This window comes from Rhinoderma darwinii, chromosome 13, assembly GCF_050947455.1.
Source record: "Rhinoderma darwinii isolate aRhiDar2 chromosome 13, aRhiDar2.hap1, whole genome shotgun sequence".
Taxonomy (NCBI): Eukaryota; Metazoa; Chordata; class Amphibia; order Anura; family Rhinodermatidae; genus Rhinoderma; species Rhinoderma darwinii.
The window spans coordinates 67,031,187-67,055,452 of NC_134699.1; the positions used below are offsets into that span (position 1 = coordinate 67,031,187).

A 24,266-nucleotide genomic window follows, 5' to 3' on the forward strand; every position below is an offset into this window, starting at 1 on the left:
GGATGACAAGTGCAGTGAAGGGTCAACCGACTCCTGGGAGGGGGTCCTCAGTTAACGGAATCAAATAATTTATTTAAAATGACTTACATGTGGAACATGCAGACACAATGCTACGCGTTTCGACCTAGTACCTAGGTCTTCATCAGGCATATAACAGACATCATACTGATTTTTACCAGCCACCGATGCCCACTCTGAAGGCCGGCACACCGCAAACCAACCGAGTCCATGCACTCAACAGGTTTCAAAATGGGGTTGTGCCGACTACCATGCACAACCACAGAAGGGGAGTGTATATAGAACTGTCTACCTGTCCATGCACCCCGACGATATTACATTAGAGGTGCGCCTGTCTTTTTTGTTATGCTATGACTAAGGGCCACTTGGGCCTGAAACCGTTCAGCTTCTGCTCTATGTGTTCTCCCTGATTTTATGGAACCCCAATAAAGCCGTAATTTGTTCAAGATTTTGATGCTGGAACCTTCTTGCCTTTCTGCAAGTCTTTTTTGTTGTCCTTTTTTTTGCTACCCTGTGCCCCAAGTGTCACTGTCCTGTACCCCAAATATTACTATCCTGTACCCCAAGTGTTAAAGTCCGTATGTCATTATCCTGTACCCCAAGTGTCAGCATATCATTAACCTGTACCCCAAGTGTCAGTGTATCATTATCCTGTCCCCCAAGTGTCAGCGTGTCATTATCCTGTCCCCCAAGTGTCAGCGTGTCATTATCCTGTCCCCCAAGTGTCAGTGGATCATTATCCTGTCCCCCAAGTGTCAGTGGATCATTATCCTGTCCCCCAAGTGTCAGCGTATCATTATCCTTTCCCCCAAGTGTCAGCGTATCATTATCCTTTCCCCCAAGTTTCAGCGTATCATTATCCTTTCCCCCAAGTGTCATTATCCTGTACCCCACGTGTCATTATCCGGCACCCCACGTGTCATTATCCTGTCCCCCAAGTGTCAGTGGATCATTATCCTGTACCCCAAGTGTCAGCGTATCATTATCCTTTCCCCCAAGTGTCAGCGTATCATTATCCTTTCCCCCAAGTGTCATTATCCTGTACCCCACGTGTCATTATCCTGTACCCCAAGTGTCAGTGTATCATTATCCTGTACCCCAAGTGTCAGTGTCTCATTATCCTGTCCCCCAAGTGTCAGCGTGTCATTATCCTGTACCCCAAGTGTCAGCGTATCATTATCCTGTCCCCCAAGTGTCAGTGTATCATTATCCTGTACCCCAAGTGTCAGTGTCTCATTATCCTGTCCCCCAAGTGTCAGTGTGTCATTATCCTGTACCCCAAGTGTCAGCGTATCATTATCCTGTCCCCCAAGTGTCAGCGTATCATTATCCTGCACCCCAAGTGTCAGTGTGTCATTATCCTGTCCCCCAAGTGTCAGCGTGTCCCTGTTCCCCGCTCGTGTATACACGGACATTCGCCATCATAGTGATTGGAGATATAAAGACCGCTGGGTTTTTACGGTCCCTATAATAGAGTGATGGACGGGGCTCCTCGTTCTCTGGGGGTCACAACAATCGATATCACATAATTGGGCCTTTGAGCCTGTGACGTCTATTACGGGTCAATCACTGAAACAGCTGCTGGCCTTTGAAGTGGAATTAGCGGGGATTCCTCTCCCGTAACAAGTGTGAAGACATCCCGGATTTATCATCGGGGGACTTTCCATTGTCATGTAAATTGATTAAGAAACCGCAGTACAGTCAGTGGCTTCCTCTTTCAGACCAAACAGCTGCAGAAATACTTCTCAATACCCGAAAAGCAAACTATGGGGCAACTCTGAATATAGGAAGGCCAGATATTTATTGTTTTATTTGTCACGCACATAAAGGGGGAGGGGATCTGTCCTCCTACAACTCCCTATTCTATAGCACAGCACCTAACATTACCCATGGTGGGTGGGTTTATAGCACTACTCAGCCGGAGCACCCTCACTCATGAATAGAATGCTAGAAAAGCAGTGAAGACTGACACAGACTGGGCAGTAAGCCAAATAGGATGTAACTCTAACCATGCAGGTTTGTATGGTTGCGGAAAGCCGGGTGACAACCAATAAGGGCACTTTAATGGCTGAAATGAGCGGTTGTCACATAATATATGTAGGAAACTAAGATAATACTGAATAGACGACTTGACTCCCATGAGAGAACGACTTGGGTTTAGAATTAAAAAATATATCTATTTTGGATTGCGTTATACCAAAAATAAACCCATATTTTACTGTAAATGAGGCGAAGGGTGTGAGTAGACGCTGTTAGATGGATGACACCCTCAGACCTCATAGCTACTAATTTCTCAAAATGAGTCACCGCTCCTTTAAATGTCCAGCCCTCCGCACCACTGGATTACGGGTCATTTAACCTCAGGCCTAATAGTTGACATTTGCCCTTGAAGTCAAGTGGCTTCACCCAGGACGTCTTCTGACAGCTAGGAAAAGACCACCCAACACAGCAAAGACTCTACAAAACACTAGAGAGTTCTGTGCCATTCAGGGTCTGTGGAAAGATGAGTGATAATCCGCTATAGGCATGGCAATGACAGTGGTTGGTTGTCACATACAAGACATGCTGTGTTGCTAGGGACAAAGGGGGGGGGGCGTTTTCTGACCTCGGACCCTCCACCTTATCAGCGGCAATCAAGGTCTGAGTCAAGTCTAGTTCTCCTCCATAACAAAACAGATGTGCTGTTCAGGACACTGGAAAAGCTGAGTGATAAGACTGACTCGTTGACTATATTTAGGTTGTTTTTGTGTTAAAAGGGAAATGCATTTCATGCAATAATTCAAGTTGCAAAACAAATTTTTTTTTCTCGTCACTTGTGTTATGCGGTTACACGATCAAGGTCTATGGAGTCCTGAGACGCTGAAGGGGTTAATCCATCTACTTTTCTTTTTTTCCCTAAAAAGAGGGGTGTAGAGGATCACAAAAGTGACTTTGTGGGTCTGCAGCCCCCTCTCGTAGCCCTGTCACCCAGCCGTGCTGACAGGAAGCAGTTACCGCCTTGAGTCTCAATCGACCCACGTGCAGCAGGCCCTGCCGGCCGACCACAGAGCAGCCTCTGTTCCCCTCGTAATTGTCAACATCTGCTCTGCAGAGATCAGATGGGTTAGAATAAAACAAAATATACACAGAGCCCCCGTTCTCGGAGGGAGCCGCAGGAATCACACGCGTTCTGAAAACTGCGCACTGGTCCATGACCGACCAGGATGAGATTAGCGCAGCTCATCCTACAACCCTGCCGGAACGTCTACTTGAATGAACATTCCGGTTTCTGAAATATTGCGGACTGTAAGAGAGTAAGACTGAATTAAGTTCTGCAGAGAATCTCGGACAAAACATGATGGGCAGACCCCCTCCTGCCAAAATAATAGTGCCATACATTGCCCACATAGAACGGACATAAATAATAGTGTCTTACAGTACGCAAGTAGAACTGACAGTGCCATACAGTATTCATAGAACCGTCAAATAATAGTACCATACAGTGCCCACATAAAAAACGGACAGATGAAAGTGCTATACAGCCATACAGTGCTCACATAAAACAGACATAAATAACAGCGCCATACAGTGCAATAGTGCCAAACAGTGGCTAAATATCATCATACAGTACTCACATACAACGGACAGTGTCATATACAGCTATACAGTACTCAAAGAGAACTGACAAAATAGTGCCATACCGTGCCTAAATACCACCATACAGTGCCCAAACAAAATTGGCACGAATATTAGTGCCAAAATGTGCCTAAATATCACCATACAATACTCACATAGAACTGACAATAATAATAGTGCCATACAGTACTCACATAGAACTGACAATAATAATAGTGCCATACAGTACTCACATAGAACTGACAATAATAATAGTGCCATACAGTACTCACATAGAACTGACAATAATTATAGTGCCATACAGTACTCACATAGAACTGACAATAATAATCGTGCCATATAGTACTCACATAGAACTGACAATAATAATAGTGCCATACAGTACTCACATAGAACTGACAATAATAATAGTGCCATACAGTACTCACATAGAACTGACAATAATAATAGTGCCATACAGTACTCACATAGAACTGACAATAATAATAGTGCCATACAGTACTCACATAGAACTGACAATAATAATAGTGCTATACAGTACTCACATAGAACTGACAATAATAATAGTGCCATACAGTACTCACATAGAACTGACAATAATAATAGTGCCATACAGTACTCACATAGAACTGACAATAATTATAGTGCCATACAGTACTCACATAGAACTGACAATAATAATCGTGCCATATAGTACTCACATAGAACTGACAATAATAATAGTGCCATACAGTACTCACATAGAACTGACAATAATAATAGTGCCATACAGTACTCACATAGAACTGACAATAATAATAGTGCCATACAGTACTCACATAGAACTGACAATAATAATAGTGCCATACAGTACTCACATAGAACTGACAAATAATAATAGTGCCATACAGTACTCACATAGAACTGACAAATAATAATAGTGCCATACAGTACTCACATAGAACTGACAATAATAATAGTGCCATACAGTACTCACATAGAACTGACAATAATAATAGTGCCATACAGTACACACATAGAACTAATAATAATAGTGCCATACAGTACTCACATAGAACTGACAAATAATAATAGCGCCATACAGTACTCACATAGAACTGACAATAATAATAGTGCCATACAGTACTCACATAGAACTGACAATAATAATAGTGCCATACAGTATTCACATAGAACTGACAATAATAATAGTGCCATACAGTACTCACATAGAACGGACAATAATAATAGTGTTATACAGTACTCACATAGAACTGACAAATAGTGCTATACAGTACTCACATAGAACTGACAATAATAATAGTGCCATACAGTACTCACATAGAACTGACAATAATAATAGTGCCATACAGTACTCGCATAGAACGGACAATAATAATAGTGCCATACAGTACTCATAGAACCGACATGGTGCCATACAGTACAAATAGAACCGACAAATAATAGTGCCATACAGTGCCCACATAAAAAACTGACAGATGAAAGTGCCATACAGTGCTCACATAAAACGGACATAAATAACAGCGCCATACAGTGCAATAGTGCCAAACAGTGGCTAAATATCACCATACAGTACTCACATAGAACTGACAATAATAATAGTGTTATACAGTACTCACATAGAACGGACAAATAATAGTGCTATACAGTACTCACATAAAACAGACAATAATAATAGTGCCATACAGTGCTCACATAGAACGGACAAGTAATAGTGCCATACAGTACACACATAGAACTGACAATAATAGTGCCATACAGTACTCACATAGAACTGACAAATAATAATAGTGCCATACAGTACTCATATAGAACTGACAATAATAGTGCCATACAGTACACATAGAACTGACAAATAATAATAGTGCCATACAGTACTCACATAGAACTGACAAATAATAGTGTTATACAGTACTCATAGAACTGACAAATAATAGTGCCATACAGTACTCACATAGAACGGACAATAATAATAGTGCCATACAGTACTCACATAGAACTGACAAATAATATTAGTGCCATACAGTACTCACATAGAACTGACAAATAATATTAGTGCCATACAGTACTCACATAGAACTGACAAATAATAGTGTTATACAGTACTCATAGAACTGACAAATAATAATAGTGCCATACAGTACTCACATAGAACTGACAAATAATAATAGTGCCATACAGTACTCATAGAACTGACAATAATAATAGTGCCATACAGTACTCGCATAGAACGGACAATAATAATAGTGCCATACAGTACTCATAGAACCGACATGGTGCCATACAGTACTCATAGAACCGACAAATAATAGTGCCATACAGTGCCCACATAAAAAACTGACAGATGAAAGTGCCATACAGTGCTCACATAAAACGGACATAAATAACAGCGCCATACAGTGCAATAGTGCCAAACAGTGGCTAAATATCACCATACAGTACACACATAGAACTGATAAATAATAGTGCGATACAGTACTCACATAGAACGGACAAATAATAGTGCCATACAGTACTCACATAGAACTGACAATAATAATAGTGCCATACAGTACTCACATAGAACTGACAAATAATAATAGTGCCATACAGTACTCACATAGAACTGACAAATAATAATAGTGCCATACAGTACTCACATAGAACTGACAATAATAATAGTGCCATACAGTACTCACATAGAACTGACAAATAATAATAGTGCCATACAGTACTCACATAGAACGGACAAGTAATAGTGCTATACAGTACTCACATAGAACTGACAATAATAATAGTGCCATACAGTACTCACATAGAACGGACAAGTAATAGTGCTATGCAGCGCTTAAATACTGTCATACGGTACCCACATAAAACGGACTTGAATAATAATGACTTACAGTGCCTTAAAACCACCACACAATGCCCACATAAAACGGACATGGGCCCACCTGCATTCATATTTCAGCTAGCTGCCGATTGGAGTCAGTCAACACAGCGCTGACAGACACACCCCTAATAGCGTAGCCAAGTTCATAAAATGAAGTGCTCTCTAAGACGGTGAGTTTTTTCTTTGACTTCGTACACAGTGCCTGGTGTAAAGACCGTTTTCCTAGAATGCAAATGGCTAAAACATACTCCTTATAGATACTGAACAAGTAGGGAATGCTTGGGGATGTGAAGTCAGAAGACGACAGAATCAGGACTACGGGGTTTTAAGATCAAGTCAACCACTGACGATATGTCCTTTTATGACACATGGTGCCATGGTGGAGGTATCCTTCTATTAGCCAAGGCGGAGAGCCATTACAAAAAGTTGTGGACCCGCGGTGTGCGGGGATTAGGTGTATTCGCAGGTGTTCCTGGATTTCCTAGGAATGTCTTTGGTCTCTTGTGATTTTTCTCCAAGGCAAACAGTATTATTGTCCCCCTGCTCCCCACACACCGGGGCCGCGGCGCGGAAGTGCCCCTTGTTAACCAGTGCTCGGCACATTTCCTCTAAGTAGATGAAAAGCGATGCGCCTCATTTCTCCTGAAGAGCTGAAATACCTCTGTTTGCTTAATGGGATGAGACTGGAGAGCCAGGATCACCATGGGCCTCGCGGATGGCTGAGCGCACAGTTGATTTCTATGGGATTGGGCTGCCGCTTCCTTGTACATTGTTACGACCGTCTCGGGAGGACGCAGAGCAGTGGATTCAGAACACGAGCATTGTAACACCTGTTCACTGACGGCACCGAGAAACCACAAGACGAGACTCATCCAGAGTTAAGCAGGGGAGTAGCTATAAGAGGGTGGTGCCGCACCTGGGCCTAGTGCCTATGGGTGCCGCACCTGGGCCTAGTGCCCACGGGGCCCCCACAACCTCCCTGCCCCATAACAGATCAGACATAAAAATGGCGCAACGTCAATCACAGATCTTGGAGCTTCAACCTACTCTTCCGTATACGCACTATAGCTTAAAGGGGTGGTCTCAAAGACCACCTCTGGTCATATGCCCAATTATGAGCCAGGTCGGCGTGCCGCTAATAAGCCGCAGCTCGCGCTCTGAATGGCCGCCAGACAAAGCCCCCCCCGGGCAAAATCAAGTGCCAGCCCGCATTCTGAGAGACGTATGAAATGAAAAGCTCTGCAACTTTCGAATATGCTTTGTGTTCCCATTTCTCACCATTTACAAGATCTCTGTTTGCGGTCAGTGAATAGATACATTATTGTTTAGGCTGAGAACCTATAATCACGCACATATCTGTATTATATAATGCCACATAATCTGCCATGGCTTTAAATGAACATATTTAAGGAGGTATTGCTTCTAGAACAAAATACAGGTTGGCAGCAGAGATTAGTAGGGCCATCAGAAAGTTTCTGTTCATGTGGCTTTAAATCCTAAAGCATCACACAGCTGAGGGTTTGTTACAATTGTATCTAATCTAGTCAATGCTATATAAGGTAAGCAGCCTGCACTCTAGACAGATACAATGTATCAGCACAGGTAAAATGTAACAAACTATCAGGACAGGAGAGAGACTTGTTCCTCTGATGTGTTTACCTCACAGGGGACTGTCTAGACTGGATACAATTGTAACAAACCCTCTGCTGTCCACATTCACTGACTGCAAGCAGAGATATTGAAAACGGACGAGGAATCAAAACACAAACTACTATCAGAATCAGTGACAGCTGCAATTTGTGCATGTCTGGCGGTGACGGCTGTCAGATTACATAGGGTCTATATGGACGTAGGCGGAGGACATGTGATGTTCACCAGACCTGAGCTCTGAAGGTCAATGGACTCTATCCGAAAACTGTAGTGAAGTGCGGCCAAAAGTTAAGACCCCCCCCCCTTCAGAAGGATAAAGCCGCTCCTTTTCATCTCCGTGTCTCGTCTTAGCGTGGCGACCATTCCAGTACGGCAGCTGGTAAAAGACGGCTCATCTTATCAGAAGACTCGGAGCCCTTGGTGGGTTTAATCCGTCGGATGTTTGGGCCGACCCTCAGACGAGAGGTTTCATTTCCTGATCTTAATATGTTTCTGGATTCCTGGGCCTGGTACTTAAGTCCGGTCTTAAGAGGAGGATGTAATAAGTCGCTCCACTTCAGGCGGATTTTATTGCGGATATTAATATACATCAGCCCCATAATAAATAGTGGCAGATTTAGGTAGGAAGGAAGTGCCCACAATTGGAAACAAATGTCCGAGCAGATGGAGGGGAGGGGGAATATACGTCTCAAATGTCACGGGGGTCAAAATCAGGATTTTCTGTTACAAGGTGTGGAGTGTACGAAGAGATCCTCAAATATACAGATTGGGAGCAGAGCCGTCGAAAACGTTGTGTTTATTTATATATATTTTGACCGCACATTCCAACAAAACGAGTATACAGGTGCAAGAACGCCTGTGACTGCAAATATACAGCACACAAGGAAATGGCGAGAGCACACTGCGAACACTAATGCCACCTAAGCCACTAAATATAAATAAATATGCATTACTGCTAAATCTACTAATAATAGGGAGGTTCTTAGCGCACATTTTGATCAAATTGTGTGAGCCCATCTGCCACGACAAGGTGTCCCCTATGAGGTGGGAACCTACGCTGCACATACACCCAGAACTGGGACTAAGCCTACATATACATGGGGATGGTAGGAACCAGCATTAAACTAATTAAAATCAAACCAAAACAAATTATGGGAGGAGTGCAACCTCATCGGTTGCCTTGTGGCAGGTGGGCTCACACAATTTGCTCAAAACGTGCGCTAAAGAACCTCCCTATTGTAAGTAGATTTAGCAGTAATGCATATTTATTTAAATTTAGCGGCTTAGGTGGCATTAGTGTTCGCAGTGTGCTGTCCCCATTTTCTTGTGTGCTAATATATATATATAAATAAAATGGGAGACCAGATCCCTGACCATATACAGAGAGATCACCCAAAAATACCACCTCTATGAGAAAACCACCCTTCCTGTGAGAGATTATGTGTTATACTATTTAGAAGTCTGGTGGCCCCAATACCAGAGAGCCCAAGTGTACTGACCCTAATACCAAAGAGCCCAAGTGTACTGACCCTAATACCAGAGAGCCCAAGTCTGCTGACCCCAATACAAAGAGCCCAAGTCTGCTGGCCCCAATACCGGAGAGTCCAAGTCTACTGAACCTAATACCAGAGAGCCCAAGTCTGCTGAGCCCAATACAAAAAGAGCCCAAGTCTGCTGACCCCAATACAAAGAGCCCAAGTCTGCTGGCCCCAATACCGGAGAGTCCAAGTCTACTGAACCTAATACCAGAGAGCCCAAGTCTGCTGAGCCCAATACAAAAAGAGCCCAAGTCTGCTGACCCCAATACAAAGAGCCCAAGTCTGCTGGCCCCAATACCGGAGAGTCCAAGTCTGCTGGTCCCAATACCAGAGAGTCCAATGCTGCTGACCCCAAAACAAAAGCATTACAGGCTGTTGGTCCCAACATGACAGGGCTTTAGGTCATTGGCCCGTATGATTATGATTCCAATCTGCGAGTCTCAAAGCACATTACCCTGTTGGCCTAATGACCAATGGACTCCAGCCTGATGGCCCCAATACCAAAGCACTACAGGTTATTGGCTCAACCCCATAGAAATCCAGCCTGTTGGCCTCCTGCCTGTTCGCCCCAATATCAATATCCTGGACGGTTGACCCCATGCCAGCCTGTTGGGACTAATGCTGCAGTGTTTTAGCCCCCTGGGCTCCATCCAGTTGGGCCCCACAAATGTGGCAAGAGGGTTAACTACTTAATACATATAACCTACTCTTGCGACAGTCACGACAAATCATTGACTTCAGAAGTTGCTAGACGCCGCAGCTCTGGGCAGTTGTCATGTAGCCCTAACCTAATATCCAGGGGCTGCACCTAAACCGGACACCCGTGATCATTGCCCATTGAAGCAGATCCACTCTCTGACAGTGACGGACAGTGCTCCACATGAACCTCTGTATTTCGAGGTCTTTCAAGAAGTCCTGATTGCGGAACGGATAGAGAAATTCATTCTGCAGGGGCCCTCACTATTTATCTGCTAATAACGGGGTGCAGTCATTAGTATTGCCCCGTGCACCCAGCGATGCGCTGACTGACCACAAATCCTCTGTCAGCAGTGAACTAGTTAATCTGTAAACTGGCCCAGTGCCACCCGCAGCAGGAATTGTTTTTGCCAAAATCTTCTACAGCTCACCCCTGGCGGCGAGCCGACTGAGTCCTTTCCAACCCTGGCCTGGGTGATGATGAGGGAGAGCTGCAACATAGAGGATCTGTAAACTAGGACAGCGGAGAGAAGGCATGAGAACCGGTAACCAGAGGGCAGAGCTATGCCCAGGACAAGGAATACTGGCACATACCAACAGTGCATTGCGGGTAGCCATAGCCAAGGCATTACATTACACCCATGGACTAAAGTTCTACTCAAGGGTCCCTGCAGCGAACAGTCCCTGATACATTGGGTGGGTCATCCCGACATAAAGCAGATTGCAGAGCATGCCCATTGTCTATGCTACAGCAACAAAACTACTGTCATGGCCGATAGATCGTCAGCTCACGTGTCCATATCACGGTCACATATTTAAAGAAACACCCAAAAAAATGGATCCACTGTGTTAGGCTATGTTCACACTGCCGTCAGAGGCAGAGTTGATAGCAGATTCCCGGAAACCAATGAATCCCATTGTAAGTCAACGTAAGCCACAACGCTAATGTGAACAGAGCCTTAGACCTAATCCATAACATAAGGGGGCGGGGCATGACTTTGTTTAGCCTCCTTGAGTCATGCTCCGCCCCCTGTATTCGGAACAACATAAAATAGTGCCCCCCCATCACCCCAGACTTGTAGTGAAAGTCTGACGCAGTAAATTCCACTACGAGAACAACAGGAAATCCTATGCGCTTCCTATTTCTACTTAAGGACTGGTAGGCGGCATCATTCATTTATTTTACGTAAAAAATAATTAATTTATTCATTCTGTCCTTGCTCAGCAGAGCTGCAGTGTAAAGCATGGTGGAGCCTTAGAAGAACACCAATGAGACAGTAGCTGGATTTCAGACTACCTCAGACTCCCACGGGCAATAAAACGACCTCATCATAAATGTGTGCAAAAGGTGCAAAGCTGCAGTGTAAAGCACTGGGGTGACATGGCTATAGCAGTTATTCATCCAGGAGGTCTTGTCTTATATATTGGTTTTAAAGAGCAAATACAGTCACAATAATAAATAAAAATCAACATATGCAGTCGCCAAAATACTTTTACTGGATGTCAAGCTAAATATTTCATGATAAGTTGGCCCCTAGATGGCGTAGTTCTATTGATATACATGAATAGGATTCTTCCAGACCTTCTGTTCCCTATTAAAGTGGTTGAATAAAGCTGCTTCAGTCAGAATATAAAAAGTTGTCAATTTGTAACTTTATTTCTATGTTGAATTATTTTTCAGTTATCTGCATAGAAGTAGCAGTGTAAAGAATGGTGGGTTTAATAGAAACATGCTTACGACACTCATTCTCGCCGTTTCCTTTCCTACCATTTATAGGTCACATGCTTAAACCTCGTCTTATCTGTCAGTGATACCAGCCGCTATACCCAACGCACTTGGCAGGATGATGCCTTCTTCTAAAAAACTGCGTGTTCCAGGCACACTTAGGCCTTGTTCACACGGTGCAGATTTGACCGGCATTTTCGAAGACAAATCTAGAATTGGATCCAGGAGAGCAGACTTATAAGTCCTTCCTTTATATATTTCTTCTGTTTAGGATCCGTTCCTGGTTTTAGCTTAAAAAAAATACATGCAAAATGTGCGCTGTGTGAACAAGCACTTACCGTAAACAGGGGGTTTCTAGATCAGTCGTCGACTAACTCGTGTTCCAAACCTCTCAGATGTAGATGAGCCCCATGATCCTCTATGGCTGCTTTCATCCATATACAGCGCCACTCTTGTCCACAGGTTGAGTCTAGTATTGCAGCTCAGCTTTTTTAAAGTGAATAGGTCTGAGCTGCAATCCTGCACACAACTAGAGGACAGGAAGAAAGCGGCCATGTTTTCTTGATCTAGAAAACCCATTTAAGGGGAACTCCGACCTCCTGAGGAGCAAGAAGTTTTTTAAAGGGGTCTAAACTGCACTTCAAAAACTTTTATATAAATAATCCTAATCATTGTATAAGAAAAAGTTCTCCAACTTTCTAATACATGCTATGCTCCGATTCCTCATCATTTTCAAGATCTCTGCTTGCTGTCAGTAAAACAGAACCTGTTTAGTTTACATCGAGGCTGCAAACCCATCCTGACCTAATACCCCCCCCCCCCCACAGCTGAGGGTTTGTTACAGTATCCAGTCTAAACAATCCTCCCTGAGCTAAACACTATTCTCTCTCCTATCCTGATAGTTTGTTACAATGTATCAGTGCGGGTAAAATGTACCAAACCAGACTCTAGACTGGATATCATTGTAAGAAACCCACAACTGTAAAAAGAATATTAGGCACACACAGGCTTGCAGCCTCTGGATGTTAACTATGAATGTTTCCATTCACTGCCAGCAAGCAGTGATGAAAATTATGCAGAATTAAAGCACAGAGTATATTAGAATGTTGCAGAATTGAACTCCCTGTATATACGGATCCTATACATACAGACGTCATGTTATGTCACCTGCCCGGTTAGTCATGATGCCGCTTATACCCCATGACCAAGAAATGTGTGCCCCAGTATGACCCGATGCTATTAATTATTGTAGGCACGCCGGCCCCTCACCCATGACCATCCCCCAATCCACTAATCTAGACAACCCGATATGTTCTATACATTAAATCTGTCCACCCCCTTTTTGCAGATGGAAGGCGGCCCCCGATAACGTGCATTAACAAGGAGACTGACGGCATTACCAATGCTGGTGTGAGACGGACAGCAACATCTGGACAGAAGGGGCGAGGAGGAGGGGAACCGCCCCCCCAGGAGGGACAAGACCGGCTTCAAAGGCCCAGAGTCCCACCGCAAACGCTGCACCTGTCCCTAACCTGCGGGGCTTAATCCAGGGGACATTTACAGGGGATTGGGGAGGCCTGCTAATGGTAAAGGCAGGCGGGCTAGGATTGCACGCTCGGGCGCTAGTTTCCCATGGGCTGCGTGGTAACAGGGCGGTGGGAAAGACAAATTTTACGGAAGAATTCCGATACCAGCCCGAGGGATAAACTCTGTTTTATGATGTGCAACCAACACGACACAGGAGCTGAAAAAATGGAAAAATCTTATAATCTGCCTTTCATGTGACTTGCCGGATTATCAGAATTTCTGGATGCCGGATTAAAAGACTCACTGAATTGTTGCCCATTATTACAGTCATTTAATAAGTTGTGATAAAGGAGAAAAAAGGGGACCCAGGGCGCTGCTAATAAAGGCAAAAGGGCTAAACAAGATTCATAATTTAATGTAAGTATACAAGGACGAGGGCTACGCGTTTCAACCTTCATCAGGCCAATACAGACAATGCGACTCACAGCGGTTTAAGAGCTGTCTGAATTGTGGAAGCGATTTTGTTATTTATCTGCTACAATGTTCGTGCAATTTGCAATACGTGGGACGCACGACCCAAACACTCAGGAACAGAATCAATGAGCGCGGGTCAAATGCCAAGAAGGGTTTCCTAAAGCAAAGTGTCTCTCGCCATTGTACTTTTAAGCACGATTGTAACTTTGATAGTAGAACTGTTACCCCAATAGAACAGATTCCTGTAGACATATCCAATAGATTTACCAGACTCAAGCAGAGGGAATATATAAGCTGTGACCCCACATCCCAATGGCCTGAATGACCTGACAGAATCTACTGTGGAATAATTAGGATGTATTTTCTACTTGTATATCATTAATTCGTATACATTGTTCTTTTGCGCAGAGACTTGGGTATTCTCTATTATTATGGCCTTTTATTATGTGGTTTTAATCTTTTTGCTGTTACTTCTTTCTAGGAGCATTTTCAATTTTCTGACTTCTATATATTTACATTTTTATACATTTTGAATATCATTCTGCTTTTTACGTTTAGTAATTCTCTTCACTTACCCGTACAGTCTAGTGTCTTGTTTACCGGCCTCATTATCACCATTCTTCATTTCTTCGTTGCGAGTCTTTCCTCTTCTGCGTACCATTTTGCGTGTCATGTTCCTTTTTGGTCCCCCTCGGCCACCGTATTCTTTTGGTTGCCTAGCCGCCAGGGCCGCTTCTCGGCGCCGCCTGTGTTTTAATTCTTCTGGATCACGCATCGCCACTGCTTCTGTCCTACTATCTCCTATGTGAAGTCTCCCCTGTCGTTTTCCCTTTGTTTCGTATTTTGTTTACGGAGCTGTTTTTTAACATGATCATCATGATCTTCTATTTTTAGTTGTATTTTTTATTTTTTCTATTATCATGTTCATTGTTTGTGTACCTCTTAATCCTTTGGTTAATCAATTGTATTCGGCGGATGTGTTTTATGAAATGTTTGACATCTGACGCGCGTTTTCACTCTCCTAAATGTAATTTTCGGTTTAGCAGGGAGTATCGGTTTTAAAAAAGGGTCGTTTTTTCATACTACAGTTAATTGTAAATGACCTTTCCTGTATTTAAACCGCTGTGAGTCGCATTGTCTGTATTGGCCTGATGAAGGTGAAACGCGTAGCCCTCGTCCTTGTATACTTACATTAAATTATGAATCTTGTTTAGCCCTTTTGCCTCTATTCGCAGCGCCCTGGGTCCCCTTTATTACATTTACCTGACAACAAACGCAGTTTTGTTGCGATTGTGGACCCGGCAGCAGCTTTTTTACATCTCCCCGTTGTGAGACCTGCCAGTGTCTACAACTTTAAGGAGAGCATTTTCTAACAAATTAGGAGCTCTATTTTAATCTATCATTTACCTGCACTATGTGGCGCCGTGTCTTTTTTACACTTTCTTAGATTTAATAAGTTGGTATGAGCCACACTTTCCAATTTCATTGTTCAAAAGTGCTCCAATGCCCTCTTACTCCAATACCCCAGGCTGCAAGGATAGGACGTCCCGTCAGTGGTCGGACCAATCCTGCAGCTGATTGGCACACAATGAGCATCATGTAGAAGGCTGGTACATACCCTACTGCATAATAAGGCAGATATAAACATTCAGCAGTCCGAAAAATCTGTGACACCCCTACTGTGGGGGCAGCAATGGCGGCCATATTGGTTGTCACCCAGCTTTCCCAGGAACAGATTACAGACAGGAGAGAGAGTTGTGCTGCTCATGTATTCAGATCAGAGGACTGTCTGGACTGGATACAACCGTCACAGTGAGATGAGATCTGGACAGGATTCAAGTTTCCGTGTTTCCATTCACTGACAGTACGCAGGGATAATAAAAACAGTAAAGAATTGAAAAAAAAAAACTGTTGCAGAAGATGAATTTCCAGGTTATCCCGGGATTGTTACTGTACACTATAATAAAGTGATCACCTGTGTGCCGAGCTGGTCCGGCGTCAGACTGTTGATCCATCGGGTGTAGCGTTCTGTTGCGCCATCCGGTTCCCGTCTCACCCGACATCCAATTATCTGAAGGAAAGAAAGGGGTGGAGTTCAGAGCATAAACATGAAACATGAAAGTGGTGATACACTAGCAGAATAGTGAGTGCAGCTCTGGAGTATAATACAGGATGTAACTCAGGATCAGTACAGGATAAGTAATGTAATGTATGTACACAGTGACTCCACCAGCAGAATAGTGAGCGCAGCTCTGGAGTATAATACAGGAGGTAACTCAGGATCAGTACAGGATAAGTAATGTATAAACACAGTGATTCCACCAGCAGAATAGTGAGTGCAGCTCTGGAGTATAATACAGGATGTAACTCAGGATCAGTACAGGATAAGTAATGTAATGTATGTACACTGACTCCACCAGCAGAATAGTGAGTGCAGTTCTGGAGTATAATACAGGATGTAACTCAGGATCAGTACAGGATAAGTAATGCAATGTATGTACACAGTGACATCACCAGCGGAATAGTGAGTGCAGCTCTGGAGAATAATACAGGATGTAACTCAGGATCAGTACAGGATAAGTAATGTAATGTATGTACACAGTGACTCCACCAGCAGAATAGTGAGTACAGCTCTGGAGTATAATACAGGATGTAACTCAGGATCAGTACAGGATAAGTAATGTAATGTATGTACACAGTGATTCCACCAGCAGAATAGTGAGTGCAGCTCTGGAGTATAATACAGGATATAACTCAGGATCAGTACAGGATAAGTAATGTAATGTGTACACACAGTGACTCCACCAGCAGAATAGTGAGTGCAGCTCTGGAGTATAATACAGGATATAACTCAGGATCAGTACAGGATAAGTAATGTAATGTATGTACACAGTGACTCCACCAGCAGAATAGTGAGTACAGCTCTGGAGTATAATACAGGATGTAACTCAGGATCAGTACAGGATAAGTAATGTAATGTATGTACACAGTGATTCCACCAGCAGAATAGTGAGTGCAGCTCTGGAGTATAATACAGGATGTAACTCAGGATCAGTACAGGATAAGTAATGTAATGTGTACACACAGTGACTCCACCAGCAGAATAGTGAGTGCAGCTCTGGAGTGACCTAACCATTCGAGCAAACATTTTCAAATTCATAAAAAAACTGTGGAAATTTTATGGACAAATTGCACAAAGTACAGAAAACAGTTGCAGACCTTTTGAATATACAATGATTATGCTGGGTAAGCCCTTTAAAAACAAATCAATACATAAATATTAAAGTATTGGGGAGGGGCACCAAAAATCCATAATGGGGCCATCATCCTGACATGCAACCTGCCTTCCGAGCGCCAGACAAATGGGCGACCGCCCTGACATACGGGAAGTTAAATGACATAACATTTCTCATAATGTTATCTAAACAGCCTATACAACGTAAGTGCCGAATCTCAAGGGAGTCCCCTTTAAGTGAATAATCCGGGCCGCAGTGAAGGCTTTAACACCCCCTCTTGCCCCCAGAGAGCGATTCATCGGCCCAATTACTGGGCTAATGGATCAGGAGATGGGGACTGATGAATGATATGGAGGGAACCGTGTGATATAAACCTATCAACACCTGCTCAGGGGTCAGTCAAAAACAAACAGCGTCTCCGGCCGCGGTGGGCATCCTGTATTTCATTATGGTCTCCGCAGATATACGGAGACTGGGAACATGTATGACGTTGGAAAAGGCGCGTATGTTATAAGGGGTTATACCTGGACACATTCCCCAGGTTTCAGCTGCACGGAAAATAGAAAGTCCCGCCCCACCAAAAACAGCGAATGTCCCTCCGGTCGGTAAATCAGGCGGTGCGCCTTTAAATATAAGGCTGGGTCTTTATTCTGCGGTTTTGATGTATTTTTTAGCTGCGATATCACTCCGCAAATTTGTGATTATCGCAGAAAAATAACGCACCAAAACCGCCGTACTACGTACATTGAAACGGCTATTATTAAAGTGACAGTAGCGTCTATAGGCCAGTTACATTTTGAAGAAACAGTTTTTTGGCGCAGCGTCCCTTTAAGAGTTGTTTTGTGACATTACTGAGATAGTTGTGGTGTTGGGTTGTCATGCGCCTCACACACAGCTATGAAACCCCAAGAATTTTTATTTGTCATTAAATGTTAATTATTACCGCTTCCTCCACCGCCCGGCCGTCATACAATGCTCGCTTCTAATAGAATTGTAATTAAACACAGGGAATGCAGGACAGATGTGATTGTTGGTCACAGGGGAGAATCGTTACATGTCCAGTAAACCCTGATCTATACCAGGAGGGGCGCTGCACTAAGCCATGGCGGTGATGAGTAGGCGGCCTATGGAATGGTTGTACAGCAGCAGTGTCAGGGAGGCCGACCACAACTAATACAATGAGGTGTGATGGAGCAGAGGTTTTATTCCCTAAATCTGGTCATTTAATTGTACAATGTTTATATGTGTAATGTATGTAGTATAAGTATGTGTGCAGGTATGTGTAATGTATGTAGTATAGGTATGTACGCAGGTATGTGTAATGTATGCAGTATAGGTATGTACGCAGGTATGTGTAATGTAAGTAGTATAGGTATGTACGCAGGTATGTGTAATGTATGTAGTATAGGTATGTACGCAGGTATGTGTAATGTATGCAGTATAGGTATGTGCGCAGGTATGTGTAATGTATGCAGTATAGGTATGTGCGCAGGTATGTGTAATGTATGTAGTATATGTATGTACGCAGGTATGTGTAATGCATGCAGTATAAATATGTGCGCAGGTATGTGTAATGTATGTAGTATAGGTATGTACGCAGGTATGTGTAATGTATGTAGTATAGGTATGTACGCAGGTATGTGTAATGTATGCAGTATAGGTATGTACGCAGGTATGTGTAATGTATGTAGTATAGGTATGTACACAGGTATGTGTAATGTATGCAGTATAAATATGTGCGCAGGTATGTGTAATGTATGCAGTATAAATATGTGCGCAGGTATGTGTAATGTATGCAGTATAGGTATGTACGCAGGTATGTGTAATGTATGCAGTATAAATATGTGCGCAGGTATGTGTAATGTATGCAGTATAGGTATGTACGCAGGTATGTGTAATGTATGTAGTATAGGTATGTACGCAGGTATGTGTAATGTATGTAGTATAGGTATGTACGCAGGTATGTGTAATGTATACAGTATAGGTATGTACGCAGGTATGTGTAATGTATGTAGTATAGGTATGTACGCAGGTATGTGTAATGCATGCAGTATAAATATGTGCGCAGGTATGTGTAATGTATGTAGTATAGGTATGTACGCAGGTATGTGTAATGTATGTAGTATAAGTATGTACGCAGGTATGTGTAATGTATGCAGTATAAATATGTGCGCAGGTATGTGTAATGTATGCAGTATAGGTATGTACGCAGGTATGTGTAATGTATGCAGTATAGGTATGTACGCAGGTATGTGTAATGTATGCAGTATAGGTATGTGCGCAGGTATGTGTAATGTATGCAGTATAGGTATGTACGCAGGTATGTGTAATGTATGTAGTATAGGTATGTACGCAGGTATGTGTAATGTATGCAGTATAAATATGTGCGCAGGTATGTGTAATGTATGCAGTATAGGTATGTACGCAGGTATGTGTAATGTATGCAGTATAGGTATGTACGCAGGTATGTGTAATGTATGTAGTATAGGTATGTGCGCAGGTATGTGTAATGTATGCAGTATAGGTATGTACGCAGGTATGTGTAATGTATGTAGTATAGGTATGTACGCAGGTATGTGTAATGTATGCAGTATAAATATGTGCGCAGGTATGTGTAATGTATGTAGTATAGGTATGTACGCAGGTATGTGTAATGCATGCAGTATAAATATGTGCGCAGGTATGTGTAATGTATGTAGTATAGGTATGTACGCAGGTATGTGTAATGTATGCAGTATAAATATGTGCACAGGTATGTGTAATGTATGTAGTATAGGTATGTACGCAGGTATGTGTAATGTATGTAGTATAAGTATGTGCGCAGGTATGTGTAATGTATGTAGTATAGGTATGTACGCAGGTATGTGTAATGTATGTAGTATAGGTATGTACGCAGGTATGTGTAATGTATGTAGTATAGGTATGTACGCAGGTATGTGTAATGTATGCAGTATAGGTATGTACGCAGGTATGTGTAATGTATGCAGTATAGGTATGTACGCAGGTATGTGTAATGTATGCAGTATAGGTATGTGCGCAGGTATGTGTAATGTATGTAGTATAGGTATGTACGCAGGTATGTGTAATGCATGCAGTATAAATATGTGCGCAGGTATGTGTAATGTATGTAGTATAGGTATGTACGCAGGTATGTGTAATGCATGCAGTATAAATATGTGCGCAGGTATGTGTAATGTATGTAGTATAGGTATGTACGCAGGTATGTGTAATGTATGCAGTATAAATATGTGCGCAGGTATGTGTAATGTATGCAGTATAAATATGTGCGCAGGTATGTGTAATGTATGCAGTATAGGTATGTACGCAGGTATGTGTAATGTATGTAGTATAGGTATGTACGCAGGTATGTGTAATGTATACAGTATAGGTATGTACGCAGGTATGTGTAATGTATGTAGTATAGGTATGTACGCAGGTATGTGTAATGCATGCAGTATAAATATGTGCGCAGGTATGTGTAATGTATGTAGTATAGGTATGTACGCAGGTATGTGTAATGTATGTAGTATAGGTATGTACGCAGGTATGTGTAATGTATGCAGTATAAATATGTGCGCAGGTATGTGTAATGTATGCAGTATAGGTATGTACGCAGGTATGTGTAATGTATGCAGTATAGGTATGTACGCAGGTATGTGTAATGTATGCAGTATAGGTATGTGCGCAGGTATGTGTAATGTATGCAGTATAGGTATGTACGCAGGTATGTGTAATGTATGTAGTATAGGTATGTACGCAGGTATGTGTAATGTATGCAGTATAAATATGTGCGCAGGTATGTGTAATGTATGTAGTATAGGTATGTACGCAGGTATGTGTAATGCATGCAGTATAAATATGTGCGCAGGTATGTGTAATGTATGTAGTATAGGTATGTACGCAGGTATGTGTAATGTATGCAGTATAAATATGTGCACAGGTATGTGTAATGTATGTAGTATAGGTATGTACGCAGGTATGTGTAATGTATGCAGTATAAATATGTGTGCAGGTATGTGTAATGTATGTAGTATAGGTATGTACGCAGGTATGTGTAATGTATGTAGTATAGGTATTTACGCAGGTATGTGTAATGTATGTAGTATAGGTATGTACGCAGGTATGTGTAATGTATGCAGTATAGGTATGTACGCAGGTATGTGTAATGTATGCAGTATAAATATGTGCGCAGGTATGTGTAATGTATGTAGTATAGGTATGTACGCAGGTATGTGTAATGTATGTAGTATAAATATGTGCGCAGGTATGTGTAATGTATGCAGTATAGGTATGTACGCAGGTATGTGTAATGTATGTAGTATAGGTATGTACGCAGGTATGTGTAATGTATGTAGTATATGTATGTACGCAGGTATGTGTAATGTATGCAGTATAAATATCTACGCAGGTATGTGTAATGTATACAGTATAAGTGTATGTACGCAGGTATGTGTAATGTATGTAGTATAGGTATGTACGCAGGTATGTGTAATGTATGCAGTATAAATATGTGCGCAGGTATGCGTAATGTATGTAGTATAGGTATGTACACAGGTATGTGTAATGTATGCAGTATAAATATGTGTGCAGGTATGTGTAATGTATGTAGTATAGGTATGTACGCAGGTATGTGTAATGTATGCAGTATAAATATGTGTGCAGGTATGTGTAATGTATGTAGTATAGGTATGTACGCAGGTATGTGTAATGTATGTAGTATAAATATGTGTGCAGGTATGTGTAATGTATGTAGTATAGGTATGTACGCAGGTATGTGTAATGTATGTAGTATAGGTATGTACGCAGGTATGTGTAATGTATACAGTATAGGTATGTACGCAGGTATGTGTAATGTATGTAGTATAGGTATGTACGCAGGTATGTGTAATGTATACAGTATAGGTATGTACGCAGGTATGTGTAATGTATGTAGTATAGGTATGTACGCAGGTATGTGTAATGTATGCAGTATAAATATGTGCGCAGGTATGTGTAATGTATGCAGTATAAATATGTGCGCAGGTATGTGTAATGTATACAAGTGTATGTGCGCAGGTATGTGTAATGTATGTAGTATATGTATGTACGCAGGTATGTGTAATGTATACAGTATAAGTGTATGTACGCAGGTATGTGTAATGTATGTAGTATAGGTATGTACGCAGGTATGTGTAATGTATGCAGTATAGGTATGTACGCAGGTATGTGTAATGTATGCAGTATAAATATGTGCGCAGGTATGTGTAATGTATACAAGTGTATGTGCGCAGGTATGTGTAATGTATGCAGTATATGTATGTACGCAGGTATGTGTAATGTATGCAGTATAAATATGTACGCAGGTATGTGTAATGTATACAGTATAAGTGTATGTACGCAGGTATGTGTAATGTATGCAGTATAGGTATGTACGCAGGTATGTGTAATGTATGCAGTATAAATATGTACGCAGGTATGTGTAATGTATACAGTATAAGTGTATGTACGCAGGTATGTGTAATGTATGCAGTATAGGTATGTACGCAGGTATGTGTAATGTATGCAGTATAGGTATGTACGCAGGTATGTGTAATGTATACAGTATAGGTATGTACGCAGGTATGTGTAATGTATGCAGTATAGGTATGTACGCAGGTATGTGTAATGTATGTAGTATATGCATGTACGCAGGTATGTGTAATGTATGTAGTATAAATATGTGCGCAGGTATGTGTAATGTATACAAGTGTATGTGCGCAGGTATGTGTAATGTATGTAGTATGAGTGTATGTGCACAGGTATGTGTAATGTATACAGTATAGGTATGTACGCAGGTATGTGTAATGTAAGTAGTATAGGTATGTACGCAGGTATGTGTAATGTATGTAGTATACGTATGTACGCAGGTATGTGTAATGTATGTAGTATAGGTATGTACGCAGGTATGTGTAATGTATGTAGTATAGGTATGTACGCAGGTATGTGTAATGTATGCAGTATAGGTATGTACACAGGTATGTGTAATGTATGCAGTATAGGTATGTACGCAGGTATGTATAATGTATACAGTATAGGTATGTACGCAGGTATGTGTAATGTATGTAGTATAGGTATGTACGCAGGTATGTGTAATGTATACAGTATAAATATGTGCGCAGGTATGTGTAATGTATGTAGTATAGGTATGTACACAGGTATGTGTAATGTATGTAGTATAGGTATGTACGCAGGTATGTGTAATGTATGTAGTATATGTATGTATGCAGGTATGTGTAATGTATGCAGTATAAATATGTGCGCAGGTATGTGTAATGTATGTAGTATAGGTATGTACACAGGTATGTGTAATGTATGTAGTATAGGTATGTACGCAGGTATGTGTAATGTATGCAGTATAAATATGTGCGCAGGTATGTGTAATGTATGTAGTATAGGTATGTACACAGGTATGTGTAATGTATGTAGTATAGGTATGTACGCAGGTATGTGTAATGTATGCAGTATAAATATGTGCGCAGGTATGTGTAATGTATGTAGTATAGGTATGTACACAGGTATGTGTAATGTATGTAGTATAGGTATGTACGCAGGTATGTGTAATGTATGTAGTATATGTATGTACGCAGGTATGTGTAATGTATGCAGTATAAATATGTGCGCAGGTATGTGTAATGTATACAAGTGTATGTGCGCAGGTATGTGTAATGTATACAAGTGTATGTGCGCAGGTATGTGTAATGTATACAAGTGTATGTGCGCAGGTATGTGTAATGTATACATGTGTATGTGCGCAGGTATGTGTAATGTATGCAGTATATGTATGTACGCATGTATGTGTAATGTATGCAGTATAAATATGTACGGAGGTATGTGTAATATATACAGTATAAGTGTATGTACGCAGGTATGTGTAATGTATCTAGTATAGGTATGTA

General features: G+C 41.8%; 1 protein-coding gene across 4 annotated transcripts in view; it reads right to left on the bottom strand.

Annotated features, from left to right (window-relative positions):
- Positions 1–24,266, bottom strand: part of QTGAL (queuosine-tRNA galactosyltransferase) — a 232,251-nt gene that overhangs the window by 121,885 nt on the left and 86,100 nt on the right. For all 4 annotated transcript variants that reach the window (XM_075845905.1, XM_075845906.1, XM_075845907.1 and 1 more), the window contains one exon: positions 16,092–16,187. In XM_075845905.1, coding sequence (XP_075702020.1) covers positions 16,092–16,187 — 96 coding nt within the window. The remainder of the gene's footprint in view (positions 1–16,091; positions 16,188–24,266) is intronic.